This window comes from Cupressus sempervirens, chromosome 9 (assembly GCF_028749045.1).
Source record: "Cupressus sempervirens isolate cs-2001-9-10 chromosome 9, ASM2874904v1, whole genome shotgun sequence".
Taxonomy (NCBI): domain Eukaryota; kingdom Viridiplantae; phylum Streptophyta; class Pinopsida; order Cupressales; family Cupressaceae; genus Cupressus; species Cupressus sempervirens.
In genome coordinates, this window is record NC_143126.1 from 760,208,304 (window position 1) to 760,221,972 (window position 13,669).

At 36.0% G+C, this 13,669-nt stretch overlaps 1 protein-coding gene across 2 annotated transcripts in view; it reads left to right on the plus strand.

Moving 5' to 3' along the window:
• The window catches only part of LOC149540900 (potassium transporter 7-like), a 48,677-nt gene extending 35,326 nt beyond the window's left edge, over positions 1-13,351 (plus strand). For both annotated transcript variants that reach the window (XM_089801964.1, XM_089801965.1), the window contains 5 exons: positions 10,752-11,012; positions 11,159-11,211; positions 11,298-11,406; positions 11,593-11,847; positions 12,093-13,351. In XM_089801964.1, the coding sequence (XP_089658090.1) occupies positions 10,752-11,012; positions 11,159-11,211; positions 11,298-11,406; positions 11,593-11,847; positions 12,093-13,168 (1,754 nt within the window). In that variant the 3' untranslated portion in view covers positions 13,169-13,351. The remainder of the gene's footprint in view (positions 1-10,751; positions 11,013-11,158; positions 11,212-11,297; positions 11,407-11,592; positions 11,848-12,092) is intronic.
• Positions 13,352-13,669: the final 318 nt, after the last annotated feature.

The following is a 13,669-nucleotide window of genomic DNA, read 5'->3' on the forward strand; positions in this document are numbered from 1 at the left end:
TCAATGCCACTGTAAATGAATTTAACTGCTGTATTTACCTCTCAACTATGAGCGTCTGCCAACCTTGCCTACCAAACAAGCTCAATACTGCTGGACAATGTTCTATACATGCAAGAACTCGGTGTAGATTTCAGTCTCCTGCTCTCCTTCCTGCTGTGGAACTTAAACTTCCTGTAGCTCAATATCAGTTTGAATCTCAATTCTGAAAACACAATATGAGATACTAGGTTTGCGTCTAGTCTCACTCTTTTCCTCAAGGGCTTTCGTCCTTGGGAAATATCCAATCATATTTAAGAAACCTTTAAGATTTGTAAAATAACATATATTCGTGGTGTCAATCCCGATGTAGCTCCACGCTTTTATAACTTTGATATGGGGGAAGACACAAACTAGGCAATATGGGATTAAAAGCCAATTTCGTCTTTTAGTCACTTAAGTTACTTTATAACTTTATAACATTAAAATATTTAAATAAATCACTTTAAGTCACTTGAACTTTAATATCTCTTGAAATACTTGTCTGATTGCCATACCGTCTAAAATAGGAATCTCTCCCCACAATTCCCTATGTGACCAAATACAATTTCTAAAAATAGAAAGGGTCCATCTCTATTACCCTTGACTTACTATAAATATTAAGTATGGCAAATGGAGTCCAAATGACATCGAACGAAGGTCAAATCCATAAATCGCTGAATGTTGGAGATGAATCAATCCTCAGAAGACCCTCTAACCATCCTCATTAGCGTATGAGGATCCAATATTAGGCTAATCCCTGAAATTCTGATGTTGGCAACCAATGGGGACATTACATCAGATTTGGAAATGGTATGGCCATCGCATCCATTAAAACAAAAAGGATCAAGAGAATTTTTTTGGTTAGATGTTGAAGGGCAATTGCTATGGAAGACGTGTTTGTAAAATGTGGAATTATAGACAACACACTTTGTTAAAGAGATGTTCCATGAAATACAATGGTTACAGATTATGCTCAAATAGAATTGTTTAAGTTGTAAGTTCCAAGCAAATGCATTTGGCAGGTGTAAAATAACATTCCACAACCTTGCCCAACAACCAAGAAATGTGTAAGGTGTTATTTGTCAAGGAATGATGTGAGAAAAGAATGCATTGGGCTGGTAATAAAGGAAAACAATAAAAACACTGAAGTAGAAGTAGTGATAGCATAGAGAGGAGGTGCCCAAGTTTGAAAAACAAAAAACCAAGAGATGCATTAGGGTGCATTTGGAAAAGAGCCTCCTTAACATCTTGAATGGAGAATGTCTCTATTGGTAAACATTGTTCCTTTTTTTAATTTAACTCTTGGGTGCCAAGATTTTATGAACAATGTATGGTTACAACAGTTAGAAAGTTGCTTCTAAGAAGACTAACTTTCCTTTGAATTATTAGGTACATCTCCCTATTGCAAATTTGCAATGAAATATGTTTGTTCCTAAATCTAAAAAGCAGGTATGTTCTTAACCCAAGAATAGGAGAGGTAAACCAAGCCAAACCTATACAAGATCTAACTCAGGCAAGATAAGATTTCAGAGGATAAATTAAGTTTATGAACTCACACATCTTATGAACTCATAAGACTTAAAGATTCAATATTGCGTAACAATTAATGCCAACTGATTCAGTGAAAAACTAAATATGGAGAAAGAAAGATTAACTAGAAGAAAACATCTAAGGGATCTCCCTTGAACCTATGATGACAATACTTATCACATTCAGTTTGCTGCCTCAAAACAGGGGAATGAAGCTTTGTTCGTTCCTTGTTTTAATTCAGATAAAAGAGAAAACAAACAATTAACAACTAACAATATGGAATAGAAAATAATTGACATAAAATACCATTCAATTGACTCTGCAACATCAAGTATTTCACACCAAAATTCGTCAACCTTTTATTAATCTTTCAATACAATACATATAGGGTTCCGAGATGACCGTTACAAAAGAAGTTCAATCGGTTCATCTCCTCAAAAAATGACAAATGGCAAGGAGCCAGTTTGTCTATTACAATGATTACAACAAAATATGAAAGAGGCAGAATATGAATCACTTCGCCTTCTTTCCCTTTTCTGCTTTTGTCTTATAGGCCTTATCGGCTACAATGATTGGAATTAGTTGTTCATGCCTATGGACATGTAGATTAGGATATCTCAAGAGCCATTTAGAATGCTCTCTGGCCAAATCCTTGACAACACTCAAACGATCTTGTATTTCCTCCATGGCCCCGTGTACACAGCGACCAAGTTTCTAGAGTTTGGAAACTCTGTTCTGATGACCGGAAGATATATCGTCATGTTCTATAAGGCACCCTCTAGGAAATTCATGTTCCTTTACGATTATCTACCTCCTTGATAATATGATTTAACTGCGGAGAATTTTCTTACAGGAAACATGTCGAAGGGGTGGAAGCATTGTCAGAAAATAATTAGACACAGGAGCATCACCATCACTGGGACTTGCATGAGCTATTTAAATAAATAAGAAGCCGAGAAGAAGAAAGCCGAGAAGAAGAAAGCAGAAGATCCTAAAGATACTGTAGCTACTCCAGTCCCCTCACCTCATGGTAGTCCAGTTCCATCTACAAGTGCTGCACTTCTCCAATCGAGTAGTCCTCAAGTGCAGGTAGTGGATTTAGGAGATGGAGGAAGTAGTGATAGCGAATCCATTGAATCTGATGAGGCGACAAAGAAGACTTCGGACGCAGAGAAAGGCCAAGATTCTTCGAAGCTCATTTCACATGCCCTAAAGAATCCCTTCTCTTCGACTGTGAAAGCTATCACTCCGATTTGGAGAAAGATGTTTAGCATAGAATCACTTGGAACGGTCTCCAAAGTGATAAGCACAGATTCGTGGTTGGAGGATACTCTAGACAGGAAGAGAAAAAGGAAAGATGGAGTCGTCCCCAACAAGGATACCTTATCTCTTGCTATTAGCTCCGGATCAACATTGAGTAAGGTTAAGAAGCAAAAGACATTGTCCATTCTCGGACAAGATCCAGAAACAGGGCATCTAACAATGGAGATAACAAAGCCTACCAAGGAGGGAAGGATTGAGGATATGTCTACTGATGATTTTTCTCTGCATTCAGTGGATCTTGGGGAGGCCAGACATGATACCAAAGTTGGCTTATGGAAGTCAACAAATGAAGTGATTGAAGGATAGCTGGAGAGCCTTAAGTTGTCAAAGCTCCGGATGAAGGCAAAAATACAAGAACTGAATGGCTTCATCAGGCAACTGGTCACCCCATTAGCAAGCATCTCCGAAATGCCTATTACTAAAGATCCCACTGTTGCAGATGTTCAAGTGCTCATCTCTCAACTCCAAGAAGACAAACATTTTGGGCAACCAAGAGTTAAAAAGAAAAAGAAAAAAGAACAATACGTTTACCAACATTCTCATTTAGCATTTTGTATTTGGTCCCATTAACTTAAGAGGGGATGTGACAATCAACCTATGCAATGCTCGAAGGTATGAACCTTCTAGGTTGTTTATAAGTTTGAAGAAAAATTTTACTGTTTCTCTAGTGATATCCTTCATATCCTCTGTCAATCTTCTCCTTGGTGTTGATTATGTTTTTAAAATGATTTAGATTCCAATGTTCAAATTCGTTGCTTCGAAAGTTTGAGCTTGGTGACGAAACATAAGATCTTGTAGCCATTGGGCTATTCTTCCTTCCACCAACCATCTACCGACTTGAATAATCTTGATCTTTCATTCACATGTTTTTAAGCTCAAAGGGAGAGAGTACCTTGCTATGTACATCTCCACCAAAATCTGTAGATGGATCAAAAAATGGTTTGAGCCAAAGTAGGGAAGCATTGAACTTTTGAAGTGAAGATCAAAGCTTCTAAGTCCCCAACAAAGAGAAACTTGTGTATCATTTTTGCAATATAATTGAAAACAAGACTTCAATTGATCCTAGCTCGAAAAGTGATTAATGACCACATTTATCTGTTGTGACACTTTAATAGGATTTGTTGAGACTAGGGAGCTTCCTTGAGTTGGACCAACGTAGGTTGAGCTAGGCTATCCCTAGCATCAATTAGATTGCCAGCACATTTTCTCTAAGGAACAAGGGTTAGAGAAAGCTTGTGTTTGTGGAAATCTCCCTTGTTTTTGCTATCACCATAAGACCATTGCTCCATCTTTGCCTTGAGCACATGAATTCACCTTTGTTAAGTATTTCTTTTGCAACCTATTAAGGGCTTGCCACTGGCTCAAGGTTCTTTATTCATTTAGAGGCATTTTGAGTTTCTCTAAGGTTGTTGGGGCTCCCTAGCACCTTGGGGAGTAGCCTTGTTTCAATACCTTTACCATAATGCAACAACCTCCAACCTCCCTTTGACTAATTTTGATGTTGTGTGGGCATTTTTTGTTTTCTATGATTATCTCTAGATCCTCGAAGGTTTCCCTATCTTGATCTAGGTACACATGAATTTTTTCTTTCAAGTCCAATTTTCCAAAGAAAAATTCTTTCCCGACTTCCAAAAGGGTGCCCACATCTACCCATCTTTCTATTGGCTTCAGTGTTGGAATAGTTCTGGGCCAAGCCATGTAATGTAATCTAATGTGGGAATTTCCTCGGTGACTTATAGGAGAGCGAACTAATACTTACCCTTTTTCCACAGCTTCTGATCGACCATTCTATGATCTACCTACTAGGGCATTCGAAACCACACCATTTTATAAAGAGTGCAACACTGGAGGTGATTCCAAGCATATCTTAGGGTTTATGATCAATCTTCCTTTGCTTCCAAGCTGTTTGATGTTGCCTTGCTATCTTCTCTTGTTTACAACACCGAAGCTTCCACCTAGCAGAATTGCATTCACACGTGGCAAAGATGGAGGATTTTGAAGACACATTCCCACATTTGTTGATGTTGTTTCTCATGCTTGTGTAAGCAAGCCACAAGTAAGTGTTATCATATCATCATTTTTATTAGGATAAATACATCATAGCATGCTCCTCATAGCAAATTATATTGTGAAATTCTTAGAAATAATTGCAAATAACAATATTAAGGTGGGTCATCCTCAATATTGGCGAGAGTATGTAAGGGGCCCATTAACTCCCAGTCCACTTTGAAGGGGGGCATCCCCCTTGATCAAATCTAAGAGCATAGAAGATGGACCATCCATTTCATCTCTTGGTCCATGAGCATGGAAGGCTGATCACCCATTTCATCTCAGTGTGGCATACTTTATAAGAGCATGAGTTGTGGAGCATACATTCATCTCTTGTGGAAAGGGGCCATTTATTTACAAGACACTTCCTTAAATTTAAAATTGATTGCTCAAGGAGTTTTCTAGAGTATCACTGATTGCTTGATTTCTCTTTATCATAATTTCTTGAAGGATTCATAAGTCAGTGCTTAAATGATACTTAAATAATTGATGCTTTAATGATTAATATTTGAATGATTTGATGATAGAATAGTTCATGCTCGAATTATTGATGTTTGAAATATTAATTTTAGGCTGATTGAATTGATGGAAGGATTGGTTGTTTGTCTGTTTTCTTGATTCCTTTATTCTTAACTGTTTGTTGAATGATTGAATGATTTCCTTTGATTTGATGATTTGATATATTGGTAACATAGAGTGATGAGTGATGATTGGGTGAGTGCTGATTTGACGTATTGGTGAGTGACGATTGATAAGGGATCCTTGAATGCTTGCAATGATTTCTCCTTCATTGGTGAAAGGGTGACCACCTTCATAAGAATTGGGTCACCACCCACTGTTGCTGCCTTTTCAGAACAATAAATTTTTTTCCAAATCGATCTCTCTTCCATGTCCTCAATTTGAATGTTCTTTTTATATCTCCCATTTTGAGGGAGAAGTCACACCTTTTAATCGCATCTGTCCTTTGACAGAGTCACAGTCTTTTACAATTACATTCTGCTGAAAGGGTAAAACCTTTTATAATTTCTGCCCTTTGAAATAGCCACTTCTTTATTTTCTTCCCATTCCTTGCTGTTAATCCTTCCTTGATTCATATTCACCATTGCTTTTTTTTCTTCCTAGTATATCTCCTCCCAAGGAAATGTTCTCTCATTTATATCTTATTTTTGAGGGAGTCACAACCTTTCATTTAATGCCATATCATTAAATTTAATGATATTACATATTTTTTATATCTTATTTTATTATCAAATCCCTTTTTGAAATGTGGACGTTACATTTACAACCTCAGAACAACAGGTGGGATAGGTTAATGGGTGAATGATTTGATATAAGCCTTACCATATGTAGTATCTTCAATACCTGGACTACAAACAGAATTGCATTAATATACAGTGATAGAATAGCATAAGATTTACACCATCAAAGGGACAAGTGGATTTGAGAAACCATCTATCTCATGCATCATCTTCCAGCATGAATATCAACTATCTTCACCATGGGAACTCATAGTGGTTCTAGCAACAAAAAGAATTAAAAGAGACCCATTTGAGCAGCAGTGGAAGAAAGAACATATGGTGATCCCCCACAAGTTTGTGTTTCATTGGAGAAACTTGGCTATCTTTGCCTTCTTCTTCACCTTTCAACATGAATCTGACATGTCATAGGTATTAGAAATTGTTCCAGGAATAAGAAGAATATAGAGGTCTGTTTGAAGAAGTGCGGAATTATGACTGGATGAGGCCTTTCTTAATCTCTCTTGTTGTCCTCTTTCTTAGTTGTCTTTATTTGTTTTGAGGTTTAAGTTTGTACGATTTCTGTATAGGATTTGAACATATGTAACAATGCTGCCAGCAAGCCTTTAATTGTAGTATAGAATTCAGACAATTCCTCGACGTATTTCACATTGCAGTATTTATTTGGAATACATTTATCTTGATTCCAAATCATCCAACAGTTATTAATGGGCTTAAATGATTTGATGCCATTTGCATAAACCAACTAAACTTGAAAGTAAAGTTGGTAGTGGGCATAATGGTTATGGTATATTCACTAACACTTGCATCCATTGGAGGTTCAAAGGATACATTGTTAGGAAATTAAAGTTAAAATTAAGTTTACTTAAATATTACATAACTAGTTACAAAACAATATAAATCAATGCATGTATTGACTACAAATATGAATTTTGATTTGTCCAAATAATCATTGTATCATATGATTAGAGATGTATATGTTATTCAGCAATTTTTCAAAAGTTTCTTGAATTTCCTTAATTTTTGAAACAATTAGATTCCTTCGGAAAATCTAAGTAACTAGATTCCATTTTGTGAATACTATGATAGAATTGATTGTGGTTAAATTGTTCGCTTCCCTTCAATTTAGAAATAAGATCAATATTCATTTTGCATCGACTAATTTTTCACAGGAGTGTTTTTTGGTTCATATAAGTCAATAGTAGCTTCTGTTTTAAAAGTCTTGTCATTATTGTGTATTGCAACATGGTAAAAGAACTACATTCTTGTGGAGGTCAATAATTTTTTATTTATTGACCATCAATTGATTGGCTGATATCGGTATTCCCATTTAAATACTGAGAATAGTGACATCTTCCATTGATGTGCGATTTTAGCACTCAAAGTCAAAAGCAGCATTTGTGATTCTTTCATTTTCTTATTTCCAAGTCCACTGAAGGACAACCCTGCTTTTATATGCTCTGTTTCCATCTGAATACATTTAATATAAATCAAAGTATTAACATCACACAGTGAGTGCAGAAGCAAGCTGTAAAATATAAAACCAAAGCTACAAAATCATAGTAAATTTAATTATATCTAGAGTATTTTAACTTGTATTTCCCCCCTTTCAAACCTGCGTAATAAAATTCCTTTTATACTTTTGGATTGCTGTTCCATTGCTGTGTACATATAGTTTTTCTACAGTTCCTTTGAATTTGTGAACCCAAACCACAATTTATTCCACTGTAGTGCGTACTGAATCCCAGTATCCTGACACAAACCCGAGCTTGAACACAAACCTGACCCATTCATTCTAGCTATAAAATCAGCAGACTGTCCAAATGTGTAGTATTTGTCTCATCTTCTCCTCAATCCTCTCCTGCTAAAATATATGCATCATCAGCTCTAGTTTTGGCTTATGCAAAAGGAGCTCTTAGGAAGATTTGAAATTTCCTGTGCATTAAATTATGATAGAGATGTCTAATTTCCGCAAAAACTGAGAGTAAACCTGTCCTGAAGTCTATTCCTTTCTAGAAACCATACCAGTGAGACATTTAAGTTCAAATGTGACAAAAAAAGTGGCAAATGAGTAATTATTGTTTCTGTAGGAACCTGGGATTTTCTGGGATACAGATTACTTTAAATTTGGTAAGTACCTTGAAAATACCCTTATTCAAAGTGTTAAGTAGAAACTGAAAGAAGAAAAGAGATTCAATTCTAGGGATTCTAGTAAGGGAATCAGAGCAAATTGGACAACCCTGAGCATGGTCAAACTCAGGGATGCTACAGATATATTTACTTCTGGATGGTTACATTTTTGGGTTATTCAAGAATGGAAATAATTGGACATTATGTTCATCCAAATGCTGGATTTAAATTAAATGCAAGTCTCAAATGCTTCATACTAAAATTCAGGTGATTACAATGTTAAACTTCTTTGATGTTATAAATTAATATATATTTTCCAGCTTAAATTACCAGTTCTGCTACTGATTTTTGTTATTTGCCAGGCCCTTTCATTTATTTATCATATTTGTTCGAAAGTGTATCTCCCTTATACTTGTTGGTCAGAGCATAAATGCATGGCCCTATTAGATTTCTATCATTATGGATTAGAGATCAAGGCCACCAATTAACATAAATGCTATGCTTGCTACAACTGGAAATCTCTATTATTGCATATTCAAAGTGTTCAGGAGAAGTAAAAAAGAAGAAAGTAGATTCAATTTTAGAGATTTATTAAGGCCATTAGAGGCAAATTTATGGCCCTGAGCACGATCAAACTCAACAAAATTTGTTATATATTTGACTTGATCAATCAAGCATGGAAATTATTGGGCATTATGTTCTTCCAGATGCTGGACTTGAAATAGATGCAAATCTTACCAATCGCAACTGTGCATTGTACCAAAATTTAGGTGATTCCAATTCTAGACTTATTTGATATAATAAATTTAAAATAATGTATATTTCCTAGCTTAATTTTTGGTAATTGATAGGCCCTTTCATTTATTGATCATATTGGTTTGAAAGTTTGTCTCTATTTCTTGGTGGTCAGAGCATAAATGCATTGGGCCAACGAGAATTTCTATCAATTTGGATAAGAGATCAAGGTCACCAAGATTAACAGAAATATTATGTTTACAGTGTTTCTCTAAGTTTCCTGTGGGATGCAAGGAATGGGGTTTTGTGGACAGCAATATTTTCCCCAAATTTGGTGACAGTAGAGGGTGAGCAGGGGGATGGTTATTTAATACCTTAAGCAAACTAAGAACAGCTGAAACTTTATAGTGAATGTGCCACATTTTCAATGATAAGCTTTGTCCCTACAAAGATACCTATACCTTTTAAAATATTTATTCAGGAAATGGAACAGGTTGTACAATTTTTAGAAGAGGATGCCTTTATAATGTTCCGAAGTCTTTTGGTTGTACGGGATGTCAAGCAGACCCCTGGGGATGTGTCCCCATGGAATATTGATTGTAGTGCGAGGTAATTAATTTAAATTAGATTTTATTCCACTTCTCAAAAACCAATAAAAATATTCACTGAACATCATAAAATATGCAAGAGAGATAGTAATTTAGTCAAACTATCCCTTATGTTGTTAGCATATGCATTGTGCAAGTACTGGTCAATGAATTGGCACTGTGGATTACTATCATTCGGGTAACAGAAAATATTTGGCAATGATCATACTATATTTTATGCTAAGAACACAGATAACTTAGACTTGTAAAGATGCAAAATTAAATTATCTGTATTTGAGACGTCTGGTAAAATTTATTGCTGCCCTGGAATAGTGCAACTTGAGATTTGAGTTAAAGTGAAAGGCATCAGAAAAATTTGTAGTGTCAATGACTTAATCTTTTCATTAAGTTATGATACTTTTATCAGGATTCAACTGTGTAGTCTTCTAGTCAAATTCATCGATTCATATTTCATGAGTGGTGGTTCACATGAACCTGTCTCTCACGAGCATGAATGTTCACGTTAGTATTTATTGCTCCTAGGAGTGTGCATATGAGGGAAGCATCAGGATTTTGTGGCAGGTCACCTTTCTAGTACTATTAAAACTCGTGCGTGCTTAACCATGAAGTTTTCTCTAATGTCAAGCTCACTTCGCTTTATGCCTACTTCACTTTTTACCTCATTTGCTAAGTGGATTTGACCTCTGGAGAAACTCTATGTTGAGAGAGTTGGAGTAATATTGAGATTGGTAACCTTCCAGGAAGTACTGATGCATCCCTCTTGTGAGCATTATCTGGTTGCAAATTGCTAAGTAGATCATTCATGCTCTTGCTGAAACATAAGTCAATGAATTTGACTTAAAACTACTCAGTCGAATGCTGATGAAAACATCATACTTTCACACAATGAAAACACCAAGTTATTATGGTGAAGGAGACTGGCTATATTGCCTAGCTGGGATGCTTTGATAAAATCTTTTTATCAATAGAAACATTTTGTATGAGAAATGATCCATAAAGTTAAATCTGATGCTTACAAAGGGACCTGTTTAGTCTTTTATACAAATTGTTTATTAATTATTAGTATAACTTTTAATGTTTTTGAATTTATATTCTATTGCAGAGGAGGTGGTGCTGCTTTCCTGCATCATATTGGTTGGTTTGTTTGCTCTGCAGCATTTTGGTACCCAGAAGGTAGCCTTTCTGTTTGCTCCTATTGTGATCGCTTGGCTGTTGTGCATCAGTGCCGTGGGCATATATAATGTTGTTCATTGGAATCCTAGCATATTGCGTGCTTTCTCTCCTTATTATGTATACAAGTTCTTTAGGCGGACTGGTAAAGATGGCTGGATGGCTCTTGGAGGGATACTTCTTTCAATTACAGGTTTGTGGAGAATGTATTATGTCTTCCTAGAAGGCATTTTTGTCACTTTATAGTCAAATTTAACATGACTAGAAGAAGAAGCCAATTAATTAAATGTTTTTGTCATGAATATAGTGTTAAATCACCTGGTTCTGCTCTTGCTACAGGTACAGAAGCCATGTTTGCAGATCTTGGACACTTCACTCCTTTGTCAATCCGGGTCTGTGCAATTTCTGAAAATGCATTCCTTGAAAATGCTTATGAGCGACTCACATCATTCTAAATGTTCTATCCCTTTTCATGTAGATTGCCTTTGCAGGATTTGTCTATCCTTGTTTGATATTATCTTATTTGGGACAAGCTGCTTTTCTTTCCAAGAATATGGTTATCGAAAGTTTTTATGAATCCATCCCTGGTACGAATTAGAGATATCTAGTTTTATAAATATTCATATTTTTTAAGCATGGATTTCTCGTATACAATTTAACAATTAATATATTTAAATTTCTTAAATATTCATATTTTTGTTAGTATGGATTTCGCCTCTACAATTCATTTAAATATGTGTTTTTGAAGATACTATTGCAATATTGTTTTGCAGAGCATGTTTTTTGGCCTGTGTTTGTGGTAGCCACTCTTGCTGCAATTGTTGGGAGCCAAGCTGTTATTTCGGCAACATTTTCTATTGTCAAACAATGCCATGCTTTGGGTTGCTTCCCACGTGTTAAAATTGTTCATACTTCAAGGCATATTAATGGACAAATCTACATACCAGAAATAAACTGGATTCTCATGATTCTCTGCTTGGCTGTCACAATAGGATTCCAGGACACAACCATTATTGGCAATGCTTATGGTATGTGTTGGGAATTTCATCCCCACTTTCTGTCCTTGGTGGTTAACAAGATTGAGCATATTTATCTAGGTTCAAGTTTTAAAATTTAAATAGTTCTCTCTTTTGCTTGAAGCATTTCTGTCATCATAATATTTGTAACAGAGTGCCTCAGGCTACTTGTTAAATTCATCATATTATTTGCATGGTGGGGATTTTGGTGCATATTTTTGGGGCTCATGTTTTCAAATTTATGTTTTGCTTCACAGGCATTGCGGCTATTACTGTTATGTTTGTGACAACATGCCTTATGACACTTGTTATAGTCATTGTGTGGCGAAAAAGCGTTATACTGGCTATGGGTTTTCTTCTGTTTTTTGGATCGACTGAAGGAGTTTACTTATCAGCCTCTTTCACAAAAGTGCCCCAGGGAGGTTGGGCTCCTCTTGTTTTGGCAATGGTTTTTATGGTAATCATGTATGTATGGCATTATGGTACAAGAAGAAAATATATGTTTGACTTGCAGAACAAAGTTTCTATGAAATGGATTCTTACACTCGGGCCAAGCCTTGGAATTGTTCGTGTTCCTGGGATTGGTCTGATCTATACTGAACTCGTTACAGGGGTTCCTGCCATATTCTCACATTTTGTAACAAATCTCCCTGCATTTCATCAGGTACTTGTGTTTGTGTGCATAAAATCAGTGCCTGTTCCTTATGTCCCTCATGAAGAACGCTATCTTATTGGCCGCATTGGTCCAAAAGTATACCGCATGTATAGATGCATTGTGAGGTATGGATACAAGGATGTTCAGAAAGATGACAATGATTTTGAGAATCGTCTTATTCTCAGTATTGCTGAGTTCATTCAGATGGAAGCAGAAGGATCACACTCTTCAAGCTGCGAGTCATTGGATGGAAGGATGGCAGTAATTAGCACTCCAGTTAGATCTGCTGTGAGGATGGTGGTTTCAGATCAAAATAGTGACGTGGGCAGTTTTCTTAGCAGTAAATCTCCAACTTTACAATCTCTTCAGACAATGTATGAGATAGAGTCCCCTCGATCAGAGAGGCGACGTCAAATAAGATTTGAAGTGCCTAGGAATCCTGCGATAGATCCCTCAGTAATGGAGGAGCTATCGGAATTAATTGAGGCAAAGGATGCAGGAATTGCTTACATATTAGGTCACTCATATATCAAGGCGAGGAAGTCATCATCATTTCTAAAGAAATTTGCAATTGATGTAGGGTATTCATTTCTTAGAAAGAATTGCAGGGGTCCTGCTGTAGCCTTGAATATTCCACATATTAGCCTTATTGAGGTGGGTATGATCTATTACGTGTAGATATTTTGTGCAACCTATTCTGTACATTAGAATGTTGCAAAAAATTGTTTTTGCCTCAGTGAGATGATATGCTTTCAAACTTCTGGTTATGCAATGACAATTTCTGTATACTATGCTTTAGTTGAAGACTTTATCTCTGAGTAATTGTGAATAGAAAGACCTTAAGAATAATTATTTTCTTCATTCACGAATGTCTCCATTGACCTGGAATCTGAAAGGCTGTTATGCACTTGGAGCTATACAGTGTTTAAATTGACCTGGAATTTGAAAGGCTGCCATGCAGTTGGAGTCATCATATAGCTTACAGATGGTTTACAGCATTGGCAAAACACTGAAAGATATTAGCATTGAATATGCTTGCCTGATTCTTCTTTATGTTCATTCAAGTGTTAAATAAATTGAAGTACTGATTTAAATAAGTTTTCCTTGTACATTTTTGACACATAATGCTAGAAATCGAAAAAATAAGTGTGTCTGCTGAGTAGTTTTGGCAAACAATGA